Source organism: Jaculus jaculus, chromosome 3 (assembly GCF_020740685.1).
Source record: "Jaculus jaculus isolate mJacJac1 chromosome 3, mJacJac1.mat.Y.cur, whole genome shotgun sequence".
Lineage (NCBI taxonomy): Eukaryota > Metazoa > Chordata > Mammalia > Rodentia > Dipodidae > Jaculus > Jaculus jaculus.
Genome location: NC_059104.1, coordinates 189,900,994 through 189,925,263, shown reverse-complemented (window position 1 = coordinate 189,925,263; position 24,270 = coordinate 189,900,994). Strand labels below are relative to the sequence as shown.

At 41.9% G+C, this 24,270-nt stretch overlaps 1 protein-coding gene across 1 annotated transcript; it reads right to left on the bottom strand.

Annotated features, from left to right (window-relative positions):
• Positions 1-1,362: 1,362 nt before the first annotated feature.
• On the bottom strand, positions 1,363-16,663 carry LOC101604311 (mas-related G-protein coupled receptor member A-like). Its single transcript, XM_004650807.3, has 2 exons — positions 16,574-16,663; positions 1,363-2,368 (listed from the first exon to the last, which is right to left on the bottom strand). The coding sequence occupies exons 1-2, from the start codon at positions 16,582-16,584 to the stop codon at positions 1,363-1,365; spliced, it is 1,017 nt and encodes a 338-aa protein (XP_004650864.2). The 5' UTR covers positions 16,585-16,663.
• Positions 16,664-24,270: the final 7,607 nt, after the last annotated feature.

The following is a 24,270-nucleotide window of genomic DNA, read 5'->3' as shown; positions in this document are numbered from 1 at the left end:
ACCCAGAGTCTGCTTGTTTGATTATAGTTGTGGTATTGAGGATGAATTTCTGGTTCTTCTTAGTTATGATGAAATTTATATTCAGACCATGAGTGTGGTAAAGTAAACCCTACAGTTTCATTCTGAAAACAGACTCCAGACTTCTGGCATGAGGTCAGACCAGTGAAACACTTACCCCCACATTCTGAATTTCCATGGTGGGTCATATGATCCAAGGTGGTCATGTAATCAACTTGAGAATACAGTTTGGCTGACGCAAGCTTGCGCACTCTTCCTAATCTAGAACTCAGTAGTTTCTACATCCCTCGGTACCTCAAGATTTCTGGTTGCTGGGGTGAGTTGGCTGGAGACAAGGGATTCCTTTATTGGATTACAGGGTCATAGAAGTAGATAGTGGTTCAATGTCCATCTGGCCTCCATGCCTACAGGAACTCTCCTTGGAAAACATGTTTGTGAATTGTGCATTGGTTTCAAGTCAGAGTGTAGACTGAGGCTGCTATCAGATTCAGCATAATGAGTATTGTGATTTCATGAGTGTAAAACAATTGTTGAGGCTGTTGTCCCATGTGGATGTTTCATAGGACATGATGGAACATCTTATTTTTCTTTACTTTCATGTATAGAACAAATAGGAGAAATAGCAGAGGAAGAGGTGACGTGAATATTGTTCTTACTGCTAGCCTGACAACCAGCTCTAGAGTAATGATGACAGGCCCAGTGATCAATCAAAACCTAGGAAAGCAGAAACCAGAGGGTATAGAGAACTCAACACTAAATCAGACTGCCAACAGGCCTGTTATGGCTCAGGGAACATTGCAGAAGAGGTGGTGGAAAGATTGTAAGAGCCACAGAGTGGGTAGGAATACCCTGAAACATGACCCCCTGTACTCCACAGGCACTAACTGAGGACTTCATGCCCCACAGTGGATACCATGACACCACAGAGAAGGGCCACTAGGTCAGTGGAGGCCAGGGTGGGGGGGATGGAAGAGTATGGCCCTTTACATTATATAGAAAATAAAATTTTAAAAAATCACAAATAAGAGTGTTCCCCCCATTGCAACAAAAGTTGCAAAGAAACAACATTTAACAAGAAGAACACATGCATGGGATGCATGGGATACATGCATGCATGTAGCATGGGATGTGCATTACCAATGTCAAGGATGATAGAGACAGTGAACTTTCAGTCTGAAGGTTTTACTTAGGAAAATTAGAACAGCCAGGTTAATACAATCTGTTGCAGACTTTGAGAAATCACTGAGGTATTTCCAGGGCTCAAGGATAAGAGAAGAGCAGACAACTGTTGTGTGGCAGGGCCGTGCACCCCCCACCAAAGCCACATCCAATACCCCATGCTCATCACTGATCTATTTTACTGACTGACATCTCCAGGGTCTGAGGAAGGCTGCTTCCAGGCTCATCACCCTCAGCAGTGTCCTGCAGGGCCCTCTGGAGGAGCAGCTTGAGTGTCTGCGTCTTCAGCTGCTGCCTGAAGGAGCCAACGAAGAAGTAAATGATGGGGTTGGCACAGCTGTTGACAGAGGACAGGACGAGTGACCCCAGGTAAATGCCATAAGCCAGTGCGTCATAGTCAATCTCAAGCCAGATGAGCAGGAACCAGTGGATGCCAAAGGGCAGGCCACAGAGGAGAAAGACCAGCACTGTGAGCAGGATGGTCACGTACAGTCTGGTCAACTTCATCCGTCCCTTGCCATAGAATAACCTGGCCAGCAGGGCCATGCTGGACACAAAGAGAACCACAAATAAAAACATCAGGCATGCTGCAGTAGAAAAGTTAGATGCCAGACATGAGTTACCTTTGTATTTGGTGTCCAAGAAGCCACAGTAATATCTGTTCAGAATACTGAACAGCAGGGACATGGTCCAGAGCACAGCACACATGACAGCTGATGTGTGTTTTGGGCGGTGGCAGCGGTACCAGATGGGGCACAGGACCGACAGGCAGCGCTCGGTGCTGATGGCGCTGAGCATGCTTAGGCCTGCGATGTAGGGAACCATCATGACAGTGTTAAAGCAGGGGAGGAAGATAATATTGGGATAGGAAAACTTGACGAGGACCAGCGTTGAATCTATAATGTGACAGCAGAGGAAGAAGATGTCAGCTCCTGCCAGGTTGAGGATGTAGACAGAGAAGGCAGTCCTGTGCAAGCAGAAGCCCAAGAGCCAGAACACAGTGGTGTTTCCTGCTAGTCCAAACAGCCCAGAGATGATGATCATCAAGTTTGGGATCAGTATCCTGTTGTTAAAACTCCCAGGAACAGTCCCATCCATTGCATTTGCAGGGGTGACTTCTGTCCCAGAAGCTGAGATATTTGGGTCTATATGCAGAAGTCCTCTGCTGGTGCTGTGAGGGAAACAAAATAGATTTGAGGCCTGCTGGAAAAAACTCATTGTTTTTAAAGACCTTTTTTACCAGCATATAAGCTGTACAAAATGATGACTTTCATTATCAGAATTTTATACTGTGTATGGTGTAAGTAGTCTGGAGATCACTCTCCTGTTTGGGGATTACTTTTGGTGTGTTTCAGGGGGGTAACACTGGCTTATAGAGGTTGAATAACTTAAAATGCCTGGAGTCCTGGAATCTGGATATAAACCCATTTCAGCTTACTCTCAAGCCAGAGCTCCACTCTTTTTCTTCCCAGACCCTCTACTGACACAGGACTGAACTGTGACTCTAGCATCCCCATCCAACACTACTGTCTTAGGCTAAAAATCTTCTCAGGTGAAGGGTTTAAGAACAGACACACAAGGCTGGAGAGATAGCTCAGCAGTTAAGGCACTTGTCTGCAAGGCCTAATGACCTGGGTTTGATTCCCCAGTACTCTTGCAAAGCCAGAGGCACAAAGTGGCCCATATATCTGGAGTTATTTGCAGTAGCTAGAGGCCCTGCTGTACCTATTCTCTCTCTCTCTGCTTGCAAATAAGTAAATACAATATTAGAAAAAGAATAGACACAGGACTTCCTGTCAAGATGGCATCTGCCTAACTGCACCGCACCTCCAGGGGAAGGAAGGGCAAGACATTTAGGGTTCATTGGTTCTTCTAGGGGTGAGCAGACTCTAATACACCTCCAGTGAGAGGGCGCAGAGGAGCAAAGCAGGGAATCCGCTGATTCCTATGCTCTCGGGTAGCCCACTAGAACCCCAGTTCCCTCAAGCAGCCGTCCTAGCCATAGTCCCAGCCACAGGCTCCTCCTGCACTAAGCACAGGCAAGAGGACCCAGTCAGCAGACCAGTGCAGCTCCATGCATGGTTCCATGTTCAAACATGCTTGCAAATGCCATCCCACTCCCCTACCCACCTCCGTGTGTGGATCCAGGCCAGCAAGCTAGCGTTCCTTTAGGGGACCTCCATGTGCGAACACCTTGCCACTTGTTGCCACCCTCCACCTCTGTATGTGGATCCAGGTCAGCACTCTGGCATTCGCCCCCCACCACTACCAAGGACCTCCACATGCCACTGCCCCTCTGTGCATGAACACAGGCCAGCAGGCTAGGGTTCCCCCTTCCCTAAGCTCTCCCACCACAGGGGACCTCCACACCCCCCATGTCACCTGGCCCACACAGTCCCATATCCCTGTCCTACCTTGTCACAGGATCTGGCAGTCCCATCTACCCCTTCTACAGGGTCCCAAGGGATACCCTTAAATGTCCCAACATTCAGATCATGGGAATACAAGAAGGGAAAGAAATCCAGACCAAAGGCATGGAGAACTTATTCAACAATATTATAGAAGAAAAGTTCCCCACTCTCTCCAAAGAAAGTCCCACCAAGTTACAAGAAGCTACCAGAACTCCAAATAGACTGGAACAAAGGAGAAATTCTCCAAGACATGTTATCATTAAGACTCTTAACATCAATCAAAAAGAGAAAGTCCTAAAAGCAGCTAGGGAGAAACAACACATTACATATAAAGGTAACCCCATCAGAATTACTTCAGACTTCTCAATGGAAACTCTGAAAGCCAGAAGGGCCTGGAATGGAAACTGCAAAGTCTAAGAACCTATGGCTTCCAACCCAAACTACTCTACCCAGCAAAAGTATCCCTCATAATAGATGGTGAAAGAAAACTTTCCATGACAAAACTCAGCTTTACAACTATATGCACACAAAGCCAAACCTACAGAGAGCATTTCAGGAAATTCTCCACACAGAAGAATCAAATAATCCACCTCAAGTGCCTACAAGAAGCATATCACAGTAACCAAACTCAGAGAAGGCACATAAAACTTCAAAGTCCATGAAAATGCCAAACCACATAAACCAACACAATATGGCAGGGATCAAATTAAACCTCACAGTTATTAACTTAAATATTAATGACCTTAATTCACCCATCAATAGACACAAGCTAACAGGGTTGATCAGAAAATTAGACCCCTCAATCTGCTGTCTTCAAGAAACCCACCTCAGCACTAAAGACAGACTCCTCCTCAGGGTGAAAGGGTAGAAATGATATTCTAAGGAAACAGAAATAAGAAACAAGCAGGCATAGCTATATTAATATTGGATAAAATAGACTTCAAACCAAAAGTAACCAAAAAAGACAAAGAAGACCACTTCCTACTTATTGAGGGAACAATCCATCAAGAGGATATCACAACCATCAATCTCTACTCACCAAACACAGGGCCACTACATAAAACCAAACCTATTTGACAACAAAACAGAAATAAACACCATTATAGTTGGGGACTTCAATACTTCACTATCAGCAATAGATTGATCATCCAAACAGAAAATTAACAGGGAAGTGAGAGAGCTCAATAAAACCATAGATCAAGTAGACCTAATGGATATGTACAGAACATTCTACCCCAAATCCACAGACTACCTATTCTTCTCAGCAGCCCATGGAACCTTCTCTAAAATAGATCATATACTGGGTCATAAAGCTTGCCTCCATATATTTAGGAATATTGACATAATTTCCTGCATGATATCAGATTACAATGCTGGTGTATTACTAGAAATTAACAACAAAATATGCACCAGGAATCCCATCAACACCTGGAAGCTAAACAACACATTTTTAAACAATAAGTGGGTAGTGGATGAAATAAAAAAATGAAATTGTGAAATTTCTAGAAATGAATGACAATGAGAACACATCATACCAAAACTTATGGGATACAATGAAGGTGTCGTTAGAGGAAAATTCATAGCACTAAATGCCTTCACAACAAAGACAGAGAGGTCCCAAATCAATAACCTAACCATACACCTAAAGGCACTGGAAAAGCAAGAAGAATCCAAAGCAAAAAGCTCCAGACAGAAAGATATAATTAGGATCAGAGCAGAAATTAATGAATTGAAAACTAAGAAAATTAATAATACTGATGAAACAAAGAGCTGGTTTGTTGAAAAAAAAAATAAACAAGATTGATAAACCCCTGGCCAATTTGATCAAGCAAAAAAAAAAAAAAAAAAAAAAGAGAGAGAGAGAGAGAGAGAGAGATGCTTCAAATTAACAAAATTAGAAATGAAAAAGGAGAGATCACAACAGACAAGTGAAATTGGAAGAATCATCAGGACTTATTTCAAAAACCTCTTCCCACAAAACTGGATAATATGGAAGAAATGGATAAATTCCTGGACACATACCACCTGCCAAAGCTAAACTCAGAACAGATTAATCTCCTAAATAAACCTAGCACACCCATTGAGATTGAACAGGTAATTAAAAATCTCTCCCAAATGAAAAGATGGCTTCTCAGCTGAATTCTATCAAACCTTTATGGAAGAACTGAAACCAATTTTTTCTCAAACTGTGCCACACAATCAGAGACTAGGGAAAGATCTGAAACTCCTTCTATGCAGTTAATATCACCTTAATACAAAAACCAGGCAGAGGCTGGAGAGATGGCTTAGCAGTTAAGCACTTGCCTGTGAAGCTGAAGGACCCTGGTTTGAGGCTTGATTCCCCAGGACCCACGTTAGCCAGATGCACAAGGGGGCGCATGCATCTGGAGTTCATTTGCAGTGGCTGGAAGCCCTGGTGTGCCCATTCTCTACCCCACTTCTCTCTCTGTCTCCCCTCCTCTCTCTCTGTCTATAGCTCCCAAATAAATAAATAAAATAAACAAAAAAAAATCAAAAAACAAAAACCAGGCAGATATGCCACAAGAAAAGAAAACTATAAGCCTACTTCCCTGATGAACTTAGATGCAAAGATCCTGAACAAAAGCCTCACAAACCAAATTCAACAACACATCAAAAGCATTATCCACCTTGATCAAATAGCTTAATTCCAGGAACACAGGAATGGTTCAACATATGGAAACCTGTCAATGTAATACACTACATACATAAGCTTAAACAGTAAAACCACATGATAATTTCAATAGATGCAGAAAAGGCCTTTGACAAAATACAATATCACTTCATGATCAAAACATTGGAGAGAATAGGCATGGATGGTTCATATCTCAACATAATAAAGGCTATATATAAAGCTCCTAAAGTCCAAATAATACTTAATGGGGAAAGACTGGAGGAATTCCTATTGAGATCAGGAACAAGACAGGGGTGTACACTCTCACCTCTGCTCTTCAACATAGTACTGGAAGCTCTAGCTCAAGCAGTAAAACAAGAGAAAGAAGTAAAAGGGATAAAAATTGGAAAGGAAGAAGTAAAGTTAGCCCTATTTGCAGATGACATGATTCTATACATAAGAGACCCAGGAACCACCATCTCAAAACCCTTAAAGGTGATTAATTCCTTTAGCAAAGTAGCAGGATAAAAAAATCAATGCACAAAAATCAGTAGCCTTTCTATATAAAAAGACAAAGATACAGAAAAAGAAATAAGCAACATTGATCCATTTTCAATGGCAACAAAAAAATTACCTCAGAATAATATTAACCAAGGATGTGAAAGATCTATACAATGAAAACATAAAAACACTCAAAAATGAAATTGAGGAGGACTTGAGAAAATGGAAAAACCTCTCATGCTCCTGGAGAGGCAGAATTAACGGTGTGAAAATGGCAATTTTACCAAAGGCAACGTACAGATTTAATGCAATACCAATAAAAATCCCAACATCTTTTTGCACAGAGATAGAAAAAAAGATCTGAAAATTCAGATGGAATGGCAGAATGCCTCATATATCCAAGCATATCCTCAGCCAAAGCAACACCTCTGGAGGCATCACCATACCTGATCTAAAGCTATATTACAAAGCCATACAATAAAAACAGCATGATACTGGCATAAAGGCAGGATTATAAACCAATGGAACAGAATTGAGGACCTGGACTTTGGGACAAGTAAATACAGCTACCTGATATTTGACAAAGGCCCTAACATTGTAGGCTGGAAAAAAGACAACATCTTCAGCAAATGGTAATGGACAAATTGGATAACCATATTCAGGAAAATGAAACTCAGTTCATTCCATGCACAAAAATCAAGTCCAAATCCATCAAAGACCCCAATATAAGATCTGAAACTTGGCTAGTACTGGAAGAAAAAGTAGGAGGAACTTTCCATCATATTGGAAATGGAAAAGACTTCCAGAATAAAACCCTAGTATCTCAGGAACTTAAATAATTACTCAATCATTGGGATCTCACAAAGCTGAAAAGTTTCTTCAAAGACAAACATACCTTAAGCAGAGCCAATAGATTACTCACATAATGGAAGAAAATTTTTTGCTGACTATATAAAGGCCTAATTTCTAGAATCTACAAGGAACTCAAAAACCTAAAGAATAAAAAGTCAAACAACTCATTCATAAAATGGTACAAAGAGCTGGACAGAGAGTTCTCAGAGGAAGAAATATAAATGGCAAAAATACATTTAAGAAAATGTTCATCATTCCAAATCATGAGGGAAATGTAAATTAAAACCACTATGAGATTCCACCTTACCCCAGTAAGAATAGCAAACATAAGAAAATCAAATGAAAACAAATGCTGGCCAGGATGTGGAGAAATAGGAACCCTCATCCACTGTTGGTGGGAATGTAGGATGGTACAACCACGATGGAAAGCAATATAGAGACTCTTAAAAAGGTTGACTATAGAGTTAGCAACAGACCCAGTTATTGCCTTACTGGGCATTTATCCTGAAAGCTCCATGCCTCAGTTCAGAGAGATTTGCTCAACTAAGTTTATAGCTGCTCAATTCATAATAGCTAAGAGCTGGAATTAACCAAGATGTCCATCATTAGAGAAATGGATAACCAAGATGTGGTATATCTATATTATGGAATTCTACAAAGCAGTAAGGAAAAATGACACAATAAAATTTGAAGAAAAATGGTCAACCCTGGAACAGATCATTCTCAGTGAACTCACCCAATCACAAAAAGATAATCATCACATGGTCTCACTCCTCTGTGGCTCCTAACCTGAATCTGCCTGAGATGCTGACATACCTAATAAGCATCTTGAGGACAGGCAATAGGGAGGGTGGGATGGGAAGGGAGGGTAAGGATTGGGGTGGGGGACACCAAACTGGACCCAAATGGCAATAGTACCATAAAATTTTATATCCTGTAAGACAGACTAAATGTTTGAACCTTCATCAGGTCCTGTGAGGGAATACTTGAATCACAGGGCCCTGGAGACGGTATGATGAAGACTAACCTTAATCTCCTGTTTCTCTCTCTCTCTCTCTCTTTCTCTCCCTCTTCTCTCTATCTCTTTTATATTACCTATCTTTTTCTTCCTTCTTTTCCTGAAACTCCCAGTACCAGTATATGGTTAACATCCACAATGAGCTGTTGATCAGAGAGACCTACAAGGTTTCCCAAAAGAAGGCAGATTTCTGTCAGTGCTTGATGTCCCACCAAAGGTTAGTAGTAAGACCCTGCTGCTGAAGACACCATATGCTGTTGATACAGAACATGGAGTGACCTGGCTGGAATCTGGAAGAGAGTTAGTCCCCAAAGAGCTCATCTAGTGCTAGAAGGTGCTACATGAGTGACTGGGGGAAAATAATCAACATCTGTCCAACTAACTCATGGTCTAAGCTACTCAGCACCAAACAACCTGACGTGTTGCTTATATAAGTGCAATAGTGGCATACACCCATGTTGGGTAACCAACTGCTCTTGATTTGGCTAACTGATCTACTCAGTGGAATGGAACCCATAGTTAGAGCTGGGAAACAAGTTAGAACCATATCCAAAACACAAGCCCACTCTCCATTATCAAGCTCCCACCAATCATGGGCTACAAGAGGGCCTATACCTATTAAATTCTCTCTAAGATAATAATGGTTATTCCATTTATCTGGTGCTGACTTCACTCTCCATTGGAGAATTTGATTCTCTTTTGCAGATGGACACAGATCCTGAAGAAAGAAACAGCCCATCGCACCTCTACAAGGCCCCAGTTGAAACCAAGAGTTACTGGGGAAATGAGTAAGAGTGCTGCTTTCTTGGTGAACCTGGTACCAGCACAAGGGTGAAGGAGAGAGACACAGAGAACATTCAACTCCTACCAAACCAGTTATCCAGAGACACAGAGGCTCCCAAGACCTCATCACTGAAATAGACCTAAAACGAACCCAATATGGCTCAGGAAAATTTGTGAAAGAGGGGGAGGAATTATTGTTAGAGCCACATGTTGGGACATTATACACAGAGACATTGCCTCTTCCTCATAACTGATGGCTAACCCCACAATGCATGACCCACATTCCCTGATGATGGAGTCACATTTGTACATTTAATATGTCATATTTTCAATTACTCCTACTCTGTTTTTTTTTTTTTTTTTTTTTTTGGTTTTTCGAGGTAGGGTCTCACTCTGGTCCAGGCTGACCTGGAATTAACTCTGTAGTCTCAGGGTGACCTTGAACTCACGGCGATCCTCCTACCTCTGCCTCCCAAGTGCTGGGATTAAAGGCGTGCGCCACCACGCCCGGCTAGTCTGTGTTTTTAGTAGAGCCATTTCCTAAGGAAAACAAAAAACAAAAAACTTTCTTGGTCACTGCCCTGTTGTCAGCACTGTGTGCCTCTGTGACATCTCTAGTCATGGTAGTCCAGTGTTCTTAATAATTTTGATAACATACTGTGAAAGATGAAAATTTTGCATTTGCAGTGTATATGACACTAAAATTGTGAACCAGTGGGAGTTGAGTAGAGATTGTGAGCATTTGAAGATGTTTGTACACGAGAGCCTAATAAGGAAAAATGTTTCTAAGATTGAAGCTGGGTGTCACTGGAATAATTTCTAAAGAAACAATACATGGTCTTTAGATTTTTGGTACATGTGTTAAGACTTGTGTACAATTGAAACGTTTGTGTACTGTTCCTCAGCACCAATAAAAATATGAAAATAAAAAAAAAACCCTGCATGTCTTAGAACTACTTTGTTAAGTTGACTATGACTGGTGTTTGACTTTAATGTACTTGGATACTGAATCCATGTTTAAATTTGAGAAATTTTCTGTTTAAATGGGCTTTCTGTTTATTTGGCATTTCCTATTTTTCTTGAATCCCAATAACCCAAATTATTCTATAATGCCACCCCAAACTTTTCACAAATTTTCTTTATTCCTTTTCATTGTTTTTAATTTCCCATCAGTGTATTAGAAAATAAGTTCTCTTCAAGATTGCTGATTACTATTTCATTTAAGATTGATTCTTCCATTTAACAATGCTTTGAGAATTCAGCTAGAAATTGTAGTTCAACTTACACTTAAATTGGAAATCCAATCAAGAAAATTTCTTCTTGAATAAAAAGGGCCAAGTTTGTTATGCTGGCAATGGAATTGGATTTTTTAAAATAAATGAAAAAATTTATAGTTCAGTAAACCTAATTTTTCAAATAAAGGGTTGTGAAAATTCTGTGGGCCAGAGAGATGGCTCAGTGGTTAAAGGTGCTTACTTGCAAACCCTGCTGGCCTGGGTCTAATTTCCCAACCACTGATGTAAAGCCAGATGCAGAAAGTGGCACATGTGTCTGAAGATCATTTGCAAAGGCAAGAGGCTCTAGCCTATCCATCATCTCTCTCACTCTCTAAAATAAACAACAATGTTTTAAAAGGTTTTAAATAATATTTGGAGAAAGGTGTTCTATTTTGATTTTAGTTTCACTATTTTAAAAATATTTATTTGAGAGACAGAGTGAAAGAAAGAAAGAAGGAAAGACAGACAGACAGGGTACAGCAGTGCCTACAGCAGCTGTGAACAAACTCCAGGCACACAGACCACTTTGTGCATGTGGCTTATGTAGGCACTAGGGTATCAATCCCAGACAACTTGGCTTCATAAGCAAGCACCTTTAACTGCTGAGACATCTGCCCAGCCCTGTTTTCACTATTAAAAAAAAATCAGGGCTGGGAAGATGGTTTAAGAGAGGTGGTTTAAGGCACTTGCCTGTGAAGCCTAAAGACCCATGTTCAACTCTGTAGATCCCACGTAAGCCAGACGCAAAAGTGAGGCGTGCACAAAGTCACACATGCCCACTAGGTGGCACAAGCACCTGTAGTTCCATTGCAATGGCTGAGGCCCTGGCATGCCAATTCTTTCTCTCTCGCAAATAAAATAATTCAAGTGTATTTTTTTACAACTAAGATTTCTGTTTGATTTAAAAAGTTACTTCTGCTTCTCTTTTCTAATTGAACATTGAATTGTTCTCTCTCCTTGAAGCACATTCAGTTTCCTTAATATTGCTATTTTAGTCCTCTCTCTGAGTTTCCTTTTGTTCATTAGGTGAAGTCCCTGTTCTTCCATTTCTTTGATGCTGAAAGTTAAATCTGAGCCTTGTGCATATGAATACCCACACGATCCCAGAACTCCCTGGAACTTCACGGGCTTGTTGGCTAAATGTGTCATCATCTGCATATTGAAGGAAGCGACAGTGTGCCTGTCTATTCAGAAATTCTAAGCCACTTGCTTATCTGCTCAGAGCCTGTGGTTACCTCCGCAGTGCCATCACTAAGTGGCACATGTTCTGGCTTTGTTGTCTCAGCTTTACCACTAGAGGGTGCACCAAGATCAAGTTTGCCCTAAATTCTCCGTTGTGCTTTGCATAGACATATTCAGAATGAATTAAGAGTCGCTAAAAAATGTGTCCCCACCCCCCCAGCAGCCGCAGCTTCAGTCTGTTAGACAAGGACACCTGGCCAGGCCACCAACATGTCGTCAGACACAGAAGTGTTCTTTCTAGTTCTGGGCGTCACCACAGAGCAACCAGCTGTTATGTAGTAGCTTGATGTGAAAATCACTTCTTCCTCAGGCGGATAATTACGCTCTGTTTTGTACTGTGGTATTGAGAGAGGGGTGAAATTGGCATTATGTGGCCTTTTACAAAACAATGGTAGGTCTCACCAGAACCCTCAGACCTCTGAGACCACTGTAGTACAGGGGAGGCCAAAATCCACCACCCAAGGCTTCCCATGGCTGTGGTGAAGTCATGGGTGAGAGTGATGTGCTCAGACACAGGTGATGCTCATCAAGATGTAAATCCAATCAACTGGGGCCATATTTCTTCCCCTCCTGCCATTAGGGTAGGTCCAGAAGTTCCATGAATGGACACTCACCTGGGGACAGTGATTGTTAAGGCTCTGCTCAGTGTTAGGTTTGACTGGCCCACACTGAATTCCAAGGCAAAATCTTGAGACTCTTTGCCCTGTCTTAATCCTCAGTGGTTAGAGTTCCAGTCAATGCTGTACTATTTGATGTTGGGAGAAGGGATGGTGGCTAATGCTAAATACCTGCTGCTGCCTTCGTATCTCACCAAGGACCACATAAGGCCTGGTGATGATGGAGGGTGATACCCACATCTATTCCTTTGGGGTATTCATGTCTGCTCACAACAGGGAGGGCCTAGGGGGTCAGTGTACAAATGCTGGCCAGTGGATTGGTATTCTGGCTTGGTCTAGTGTGGGGTTGCAGTACAGTGGTTTGGCATTGTAATTCCCAGAGCAAACTCATACCTGGTGCTGAGAATTGAGTCAGAAGCGTATGGCTTGGAAAGTCATAGACCATAGAGGAAAGCTTCTACTGTTCTTTGGCTAAAAGGAGAGATTATGCTTATCAAAGCATTCTAAATGTGTATATTTATTTCCTTTGATCCATGCTGCTATCATTCTTTGTTAGACAATCTGCTTTTTACAGATGGCAGTGAATACCAGGGAGACTCAAGACCCATTGGTATAATGAAAATAGTCAACTGCCTAGCAGGATACAAGTCACCTACATCATACCCACCAGGGCCCAGAAAACATTATAGACCAAATATGAGTGCTACTTTCACTGCTAGCCTGAGATCCTCCTCCATGGAGATAGTGGAAGACACCTAGGAGACCCAAAGCACATCAAAGCAGAAAATCAGAAGCTGCTGAGAGTTCAACACTATAAGAGACTAACACAGCCTTCATGGCCCAGGGAACAGTGCAGAAGAGGGGAAGAAAGAATGTAATAACCACAGGGTAGGAAGGTGCATTTTGAGACATTGTCACCCCCCCTCCCAGAGACTGACTGGTGCATTCTTGACCCCACAGAGAATGCCAGTAACCCCACTGAAGAGGGAGGGTCCTAAGTGGAAGAGGAGTGTAGGAGAGGGAACAGAAGAGAATAACCTGATATGAATATGACCAATATGAAATATGTTAATACAATAAAGTTTTCAATAATAAAAACGAAGATATAAGAATTCAGTTATACACTGAATGTTGGTACATACAATTTTTAAACAAATCACTGGGCATAAAATGATTGACATATCCAGGTACCATAATGGTGGTTGACTTCAATACCCTACTCTCACCAATAGATATATTATCCCAACAGAAAAATCAACAAACAAACTTTAGGGCTCTACAGACCTAGAAAATATTCTACATTCTAGTCAATACTTTTAGTAGCTATTGTTGCAGTTACCTTCTCATTGCTGGACCAGCGCACCAGACCCAAAGCAACTGATGTGAGGAAAGGGTTTATTTTGGATGAGAGGCTCAAGGGAAAGCTTGGCGATGGCAGGGAAAGCATGACATGGACAGAGCCTGGGTATCACCTCTGCCACAGCAGGTGGAAACAGCAGCAGGACAGTGAGCGAGTTCTGGTAAGAGTGATCTGGCTATAACACCCCTAAGCCCACCCCCAACAACACATATCCAGCTAGGCTCCCCCTACCAAATTGCCATCAGCTGAGGACCAAGCATTCAGAATACTAGTTTATGTTGATTCAAAGCACCACAGCTATCACATATATTATTAGTCAACAAACGAGTGATAGTGAGGACAAAATGAAAAGAACCCTTTATTGGTGGGGCTGTAAGCTATTGCAGCCAGTATGGTATTCAGCATGTACATTTCTCCAAAATCTAAAATTAAAGCTACCATATGATCCAGGCAGAATACTGCTGAGTATATATCCTAAGGAATTAAAGTTAGCACATCATGAAGATGTTTTCACACCTATGTTTACTATAGCTCTCTTTCCAACAGACACTTTATGAAACCAATCTAGATGCACATAAGAGTGAATGGAGTAATCAAATGTGATATAAACACACTTATGTACACACACAAAGGAGTTTTTTCTTTCTTTTTTCTTTTGTTTTGGTTTTTCAAGGTAGGGACTCACTCTAGCCCAGGCTGACCTGGAATTCACTATGTAGTCTCAGGGTGGCCTCGAACTCACGGTGATCCTCCTACCTCTGCCTCCCGAGTGCTGGGATTAAAGGCGTGCGCCACTACGCCTGGCAGGAGTTTTTTCCATAGAAGAATGAAATTATGTCATTTGCAGGAAAGTAGATGGGACTGGAGGTCATTATGTTAAGTGAAATAAGCCAGACCCGGAAAAACAAAGATCACACACGACCTCTCATAGAAAGAGCTAGTGAAGGGCTGGAGAGATGGCTTCACAGTTAATGTACTTGCCTGTGGAGCCTAGGGACCCACAACCTACTCTCTAGACACCACATGAGCCAGATGCACAAAGGTGATGCTAGTGCACAAGGTCTCACATGCGCACAAGATGGCACATGCATCCCGAGTTTGATTACAGTGGCTGAAGATCCTGGAACATCAATTCTCTCTCTCTCTTACTGTTGCTCTCTCTGTCATAAAAGAGTTAATAATGATGAGTGGATAATGAGGATATGTCACATTTATACAATGGAGTTCTACTCAGCGGTAAAGAAAAATGAAGTTATGAAATTTGCAGAAAAATGGATGGATCTGGAAAGGATTATACTAAGTGAGGTAACCCAGGCCCAGAAAGCCAAGCGCCATATGTTCTCCCTCATATGTGGATCCTAGCTGCAGATGATTGGGCTTCTGCGTTAGAAGGAAAAAACTCAGTAGCAGAGGCCAGTAAGTTAAAAAGGAGATATAAAGAGAAGAGAAAGGAAGGGAGGAGGGTACTTAATAGGTTGGTATTGTATATATGTAAGTAGAATAGTTGAGATGTGGAGGGATATGATGGAGAATGGAATTTCAAAGGGGAAAGTGGGGGGGGGGGAGGGAGGATATTACCATGGGATACTTTTTATAATCATGGAAAATGTTAATACAAATTTGAGAAAAAAAAGAGTTAATGAAAGAATATATGCACATGAATGTAGACTGTGGGGTTGGAGAGATGGCTCAGCAGTTAAGGGTGCTTGATTGCTTAAAAGTAGAATGGGCATGATTTGGGGAAGGGTGGAGCTCAGTGGGGAGAAGGAGGGAAAAGAGAGGATGACGAGGGTATGAATATGAACAAAGGACATTGTGCTTATGTATGAAAAAGTTATAATGAAATCCATCATTCTGTATACTTAATATATGCTAATGAAAAATGAAAACAATGTCTGGTTAAATTGGTATCTTAATGAAGAGATGATTGCTTTTTCAGTCACTATGTTACTCTTATACCTTATTTAATATCTTATCCTCATATTCCACAAATTCTTTGAAAAATTCAAAGTGGATTGGAGTGGTCTGGCTTTTCTGTCATTTCTTCCTTTGTTTTAGATCAGCTGTTGCTTTGACAGTTTGTCTCACAAGTTCTCAAGGTTCATAAGCCTTGTGTCTCTTTCTGATGTTTGAGCACTTGTGGAGAAAGTCATTTTTTTCTACTTTCTGTGGTATTCTTTGGCAATGACAACTGTTCACTAGGTGTCCAGTCTATGATTCTCAGTGGACCAGCTGCTAACAATCTGAGGCAGGAAGAGTGTGCTTTCAGTTCTGCAGATAGCTAGGCCATCCCCTTTGCTCTGAATTTGGATGGGGAAGCTGAGTGGGCTGTTATGTGGCAAGACCACTGACTGACATCTAAAAGCAGGCTGAGAAAGAGGATGCATGATAAGATTGCCTCAGATCTGATTGAAACACAGGACATCTTCCCTGGTCAGAAGGGCCTGTGATTTGTGTTCATTAACGGAGGCTAAGTAGATTAGGGGTAAGTAGATCAGAATGGATTCTAATGAGAAATCTTGCTTAGTTGCTTCTAACACCTTCCTACACAGCCTTCTAGCATCAATATTATCAAGAAGAAGCTTTATGTCTCCTGTCTTTCTGCCCATGACCCTCATGGTCACTTGACTGTTCTACACCCCCAATGGAATTCTATGAATTTGGAAATAAGTCAAACTCTTACCTATCCTCCATTCTTCCTGGTGGATGTGGCAGGCTGGCTTGGGTCGAAGGGAGATACAGTTGACAGAGGACAGAGGACAGTAGTCTGATCAGGAGAAGTGCAGTGAGGAGATGGAAGGAAGTGAATTTTATCAACATAGCAGACAGCTCTGTGGTTTCCTGTTCAGGGTTCTATTGGCAAATAAGAGAATGGGTTCTGTTACGTCATTTTCTCATATGATGTTTTGCAATCTTTGGCCTTACTCTCCTCCTGTCTCTCAATTTCTATGCAACCCAACCCCACTGTGTCCTCTTTCCTGTAAGTGATTGTTGTTTTGGAGTTTATTGCCACTGAACCAATAATGCCAAGCAATGTGAGCATTGCTGGGAAGCCTCTAATGAAGGATGGAGTGAAGCCTCCCTGTTTGTGGCTCAGGGTTCCTCATGTCTGGCTTCTCCTTCTCTTTGTTAGGGCAGCCATGTAGGAATGTGTTCAGCTTTTTTGAAAAAGCACAGAAGGGCATGAGACAAAAGGTGAATGTCTTCCAAAATTTCATTTTTTTTGAAGCAACAGCTTGTTAAAGATTTTGTGCTTAACTTTTGTTAGTTAAGATCACAGTTTTGGCTAGTAAACCTTTATTTTCACCTTTAAAAATCTGTCTCTGTTAGCAAGTATACAAATTGGCCCCCCCAGGAGATGAAAAGATGTTATACATACAGCCTTATTGAGTCCTAAAAACAAGCATAGACTAAATGAGAGATTTAAGCAGATGGGGTTTAGTCTGGCAGTGGTGAGAGTATGTGCAAGGTAGTGATTATGGCAACATGTTGTGGAATCTAAATGTGGTAAGCATGGAATGGAGGAAGTCGTGGTCAGAGAGACATGTTGGGTCAAGAGACTGGGTCAAATGAAGAAAGTATGGAAGCTATTGGAACTGAGGCTGGAAGGAATGCAGCTGTACAGAGAGCAAAAGAAAGACCGGACTGGTTGGCCTGGAAGCAGAGATTCTGGAGTTCCTGCTGATGATAACATATAGGTTTGTGTGGATAGAATGGAGTGAATGACTCAGGTCAAGGAAAGGCCCTCTAGAATATGGAGAAGTGAGGATGTTAGGTTGACTATCTAGGAGGATATGAAAGTTACCATAAATAAAGATAAGGCTAATGTTCAAGAAATTTGTAAATCAGGAAGTTAGGCCACAAAACAACATTCATATACCCACTAGTGACATTAAGAATATAATCATTTAATAGAAGTTGTCAATAATATACATATAAAAGAATATAATCACTTAAAATGATGTGGTACATATATACAATAAATTTTTATTCAGCTGCAAAGAAAAATGGATGGACCTGGAGAATATTATTATAAGTGAGAGAACCCAGGTACAAACAGACAAATGCTGCATGTTCTCTCTCATATGTAGATCCTAGCATTGAACTTTTAGAGTATTGTTTAAGAGTCAGTTCTAGAGGTCAAGAATACAGAAAGTGGCCATGAAGGGGTGGGGCTTAGGGAGAGAACAGCAGATACAGATGCAGAGGGACAGAATACTGGTGGTAGAAAGATTGTGATGGTTATGGGATAGGGATGGAAGAGAGGAAGGGTTGATGGGGGTTATTAACCAAAACAAAAGTTAATATGAATAAACCACATGGAAACATTTCTTTGTTAGAGAACTAAAAATAATTTAAAATTTAAACCCTAGGTTGTTGTAGGAAAATCCCAGGGTCCAGGTTGGGAAACCTTCCAAAGGGGTTTTTGGTCAGGGAAGTTGATGAGGCCACCCTAAACATAGGCTTTCCAGTGCTCTAGGTTTTCCACCAGAACTCGATTGTAAGACCCTATTTGTGAAGAGACCACATGCTAGAGACAGAAATCAAGCAGATTCTGAACTGTAAGCCTCTTCCCTAGTGGCTAGGTTCCACAATGCTAAAAAGTGCTATCAAGGCTGATGGGGGAGAAAAGTCATTAACAGTCTTAACGAGCAGAGAACCCTGTGAGCTTTGTAACCACCCAGCCAGACAAGATGAGCTCACCAGGGCAAGAGTGGCATGACTGTTATGGAAGTAACTGACTGCTGTATGATTGGATTTGAGGCCTGCTCCACAGAAGGGAATTCAAGCTTGTTGCTGAAAAAGCTATAAAAACCTAGGGTGTGGAAAAAAACCCCTAGGGTGTGGCTGGCCATAAGCACTCGGGGGAATGTTACTACAGTTGTCTGGCTAAATGGATGTGTTGTGCCTATCAAAACACACTCTAAATACTTGTGTTTATGCTCATATAGTACTGCTGCAATCACTTTTGACCAGAAAAGCTGTAATTTTTTCCACAGATGGTGGTTACTACCAGGGAGACCCAGACTCATCGTAGTGCTAAGAGTAAGTGGCAGTGAGATATTCAGCATTAATTGGGACATCTCTACCACACCTGCCAAGGCTCAGGGAACATTGGGGGAGAGGTGGCAGAAAGAATGTAAGAGCCAAAAGATGGGGAGGAGCACTTTGGAATGTTGCACTATTTACATGTGGTGGCCATTTCATTCATGACAGCCTAGTAGCTGTTATTATCTCTATATTGGGACTCTCACTATGTCATCATGGATGATGAAGGAAGGCAAAAATAAAATGAAGAAAGATAATAATAGTAGAGAGGTTGGTTAGAGGAGGCAAGGATTCCTTGGAAGGCTAAGGGAGTGTAGAGACAAGAAGGGAAAGGAGGGGAATATGATCAAAATATATTCTATACATATGTAAAATGTCAACATAAAGTTTTAAAGAAGAATGTAATAAATTTTTTATTTGCTTCTGACAAATGTCTCTTTGAAACTGAAAACAAACACACAAAACCACAGGTACAACCAGTGCCTGCCTGCACATCATGTCTCTCTGTGGCTCTTCAGGTTCTGACACCAGTGTGCTTTGAGTTGTCCCACATGCAAGATGATGATAGCGTGGAAAGGAACAGAGAAGATAGCTACATGTCTGTACACATGTAAGCGCCCCTGAAGCCCAGCAGCTCAGGAGAAATGTGAGAAAGGAAAACAAAAAACATCTGCATCAGGCTAGTTGGCATCCTGGAACCTAACTTCCCACTTCCTTGTAACCCTGTTCTCCTAGAGACAGAAGTGACCTATCATGTATTGCCAAATATAATCAACATTACTCTCTGTAATTCTTTACAATACAAAGTGTGAAAAGCCGGGTGTGGTGGCACACGCCTTTAATCCCAACACTTGGGAGGCAGAGATAGGAGGATCACCATGAGTTTGAGACCACCCTGAGAATACATAGTGAATTCCAGGACAGCCTGAGCTAGAGTAAGACCCTACCTCAAAAAAAAAAAAAAAAAAGTGTAAAACCTTGGATTGTGGTTCTGGTTCTTTGGGAGGTTACTCCAAAGGTCTTAGCCAGCTAATGAAGCTGCTTTTTTTTTTTTTTTGGTTTATTTTTATTTATTTACTTATTGGTTTTAGACAGACAGAGAGAAAGAAGCAGAGAGAAAGAGAGAGAGAGAGAGAGAGAGAGAGAGAGAGAGAGAGGGAGGGAGGGGGAGGGAGAATGGGCACAACAGGGCTTCTATAACCACTGCAAACAAACTCCAGATGCATGCTCCACCTTGTGCATCTGGCTTTCGTGGGTCCTGCAAGCCTCAAACCAGTGTCCTTGGGCTTCACAGGTAAGCACTTAACCACTAAACCATCTCTCCAACCCATGAAGCTGCTTCCTTATGATCTTGATGCCTTAGTCTTTACTCTCCCACTATACTAGAAGTGAAATTTTTATCTAGTAATCAAGGCATTATAGAAAACACAGTTTGAAAGAGTTCAACAAGATTTGCAGAATTTTATTATAAAGTTGCTAGCAACTATCTATACAAAGGTTAAGACATCTCTCATATCAGATATAAAAATGATTCAGAGGTCCATTTTTATGTGAGGACTACAATGTTTACTTGTTTTAAAATGAATCATTACCCCTTTTGTCTTGGGGTTTCTGGTGTCAGGAAGCACCTTCACTGTGTAATGACAAAATCACCAGCCTCTGGAGTTTCACAACAATCTTCATGTTGAGCTTATGATATCAGAGCGTTGTTCTCTGCCTGGCATAGGCTTCCGGCTCTGTCATGGTGTTACCTTACATCCGGAGGAAGTCCTCACATACAGCCAAACTTCTGTGTAGTGTTTATAAACCAAGGGAGTACAAATAGGATGCAGAATGGACAGAAAGTTGTATTGAGGAGAGCCTTGGGCATGCAGTCAGGGAGCCTGAGTTTTGTGTGTGAGTCATGCTAGAAAAGCCATCAAGATGCATGGGGGGTAGCAGGGGAGAAGGCAGGATGTAGACGGGGTGAATATGACTAAGGACACGCTACGCTGTATGTGTAAGAGACACATGTACAGTGAATATACGGCAATTGAAAAAGAGGTGCAATATATTTGTTTCAGAAAATCAAGCACTGGATAGTGTGATTTTTGTAGCTGTTTTTAATCTGTTTTGTGCACACTCACAATTCATTTGATCCACAGAGATGTACTGTGAAAGGACCTCATAGTGGACCCTGAGTTTAATTGGTGTGCTTGAGGTATCTGTGGATGAATAATCACTGCTTCCAAATAGCCCTGAAAGCTGTACACACACAACTTATTTACTTATATAATTAACATGACTATGAGAGGGTTGGCTGTTTTTCATTCCACTTCTCATGTGGACTGACAATTTAGAGTGAGTGAACAGCACAACCAGAGCAATTGGAGCAGTTTTGAGGCTTACATGGTGTCCAAACACCTAGTAAGTTTGTCAGCTGTTAATATTTTTTCAGTGTACTGTTTATTTTGAAATCAATGTTGAGATTGTTAAACTCAGACTAGTCCAAACATTTCTAGAGTTTATAGTTCTTTTTTAAAGATATTTTTATCTTATTTATTCATTTATGAGAGAGAGGGAAAGGGAGAGAAACAGAGAGGGAGAGAGAGAATGAGAATGAATGGGCATGCCAGGGCCTCTGGCCACTGCAAATGAACTCCAGATGCATGCGCTGCCACAATGTGCATCTGGCTTATGTGGGACCTAGAGAATTGAACCTGGGTCCTTAGGTTTCACAGGCATGTACCTTAATTGCTAAACCATCTCTTCAGTCCCTAGAGTTTACATTTCTATGGGTAAGAACCAAATAAACACGCTTCCTTGGTAGTCATTAGTAGAACACAAGGCCACAATGCTCCTATGTGAGGGACAAATATCTCCAGAGGCCTTTTCATGAACTCTTTGCCTGTTCATATTATAGGCAAATGTGTTATCTTTAAGGATTTTTTTCTTTTTAAATTGATTTTTTTGACAATTTCATATGTGTATTTAGTATATTCCCCTTTATTCTCACCAACCACATCTCCTATTTATTTATTGATGCACTGGGTTTAATTAGGGCTGCTTGCATGAACAAGGGTCAGGGATTATTTACTGGAGCATGAGTAACTTTCCACTGGCTCTGCTCCTGAAGAAAGTGATTTTCTCTCCCAAACAACCACGGATTGCCAACAGTTCCTCAAGAATGGGTAGGGTCTCATGAGCTCTTTCCCCATCAACAATGGAGGTTGAGAGGCTCAGTCTTGTGTAGGGCTTATGCGCTTAGTCATAGCTGATTGAAGTTCATGAGTGCGATGGCCATGTCACATCTGGAAGACTGTAACACAGCACTCCTTTTTATCCTCTGGCTTGTACCCATTTTCCATCCCCTCTTCCATGATGTTCCCTGAGCCTTATCTGTTCCATTCAGTACTGGGAACACAACAGTCACTTATTCTCAGTGCTTTAACCAGTTATTAGTATTGCCGTGCTCCCCCGGCAGGTACTGCTGGGGCAGAACCAGGCCCGCTGGTTCCTCCCCAGGGGTTGAGGAGGTGGGTGGGTGTTGACAGCCAGGAACAAAACCACCGAGCCGGGAGTCTCGTCAAAGCAGGAACTCACTTTATTGTTACCATCAGGTATTTATATAATGTTGAGAATGAAGGCAGGGATTTTAGGATGGGGTGAGATGTAAGGGCCAACAGCATACCGCAACCTCTGAGATGATTGGTTCTAACTCAAACTTCCTGTGCAGAAGTATCAGGCCAGAGGCCATTTGGCCCCCTGCTGAGTCATAGCTGGCCTAAGGCAGCTCACCAAACTTTAGCTAGGCTCAGGAAGTTCCACTAGGCCTCATGTCTGGGCCTCTTAAGGCCCAACATCTCCCCCTTTTGTTTTTGTAAGAGCATTAGTCACCATGGCCCCTGTCTTAGGTTGTGCCCCTCTGGGGATCTTACCCATCACTGGGTACCATGTGTTTAGCTTGCTGAGAACCCACTCCATGTCCTGTCTTAGGTTGTCTCAGTCAGTCTGAGATCTTACCCATCATTGGTCACATGGAGGGCAGAGGAGGTGGCAGTGGGTCATATGAGGAACTTAATTTCTGAGTTGTCAGCCTGTGGTAATTTCTCTCAACCTGATGGAGTTTTATTGCCTGTAGCTTCTGGTGAATGAATTGTGTAATTTTGTTAATTACACAAGGCCTGACAGTGAGGATAAGGATAAGGATAAGGAGGGGCCCAAGTAGGGGGAGAAGGTAGGGAAAGAAGCCATGTAAGCCCATCCACAGTGGATTGTCTTCAAGGTCCTGCCATCTCCTCTCCAGGTCCTCTTGAAGCCTTTCGATCTTGTCCTGAATGATTCCTGATCTATTGGTGTAGAAACAGCATTTTTCCTGTAAAAACAAGCATATGCCTCCCTTTTTGGCCGTTAATAGGTCTAGTCCCCTCTTGTTTTGTAGGACAACCTCAGTCAGGGAATCTAGCTGTTGTTGGAGATCAAGGATAGTGTTGGACACAGCTTTTATGTCACTGGTCAACTGGAAAGAGAGCTTTCTGTGGGGATGGACTGCCATACCCATCCTGGCAGTCCCAGTGGCCATGCCTGTGGTTATTCCCAACCCAATGGGTAGGGTCATATGGGCAACTGTAGTTGTATTATTGGTGATTACTGCAAGCAGCTGGGGAGGCCCAGATTGGAGGCAAAGCCAGCAATCCTCCGCAAGGGAGGGAATTGTTTGGTTTAGCAGGGTGAAGACCATTTTAGGAACAGTCCTCAGGGATGGGACACTCCCTGGAGGGGTGATTATCAGTGTCCCCTTGTTGGGGTAAATATTTTAGGTCCCTCGCTGGTATCCAAATGGGTCTTCTTTTTAATCTTGAGGGAAGACACATCTAAACCCTCTCCCTACTGTCAGGAGTGGGTCTGGTCCTCTCCAGGCCCCAGTTAATGGGTCTCTCCATTTGATCTTGATCAAGCTGTATGTGATAGAGGATGACAAATGTTTTTGAAATGGAGACATTTTTTCATTTCTAGAAAAATTTACAATATTTAAGGTGAATAATGCTTTTTTTTTTTTTAGCTGATCATGGTGGGGTAGTGATTCCCCCTTTTGTTTCTGTAATTGTGATTTAAGTGTTTGGTTATATCTTTCAACAATAGCTTGGCCTTGAGGGTTATATGGAATGCCCGTGGAATGTGTAATTTGCCACGTCTAGAGGAAACTTGTAAAGTTTTGACTTACAAAGCAGGGGCCATTATCTGTTTTTACTTGATCAGGCATCCCAAGAGTGGCAAAACATTGAAGCATATGACTAATGGCATGTTTATATTTCTCCGTGGCATGTGCAGATGCCCAACAGGCACAGGAGA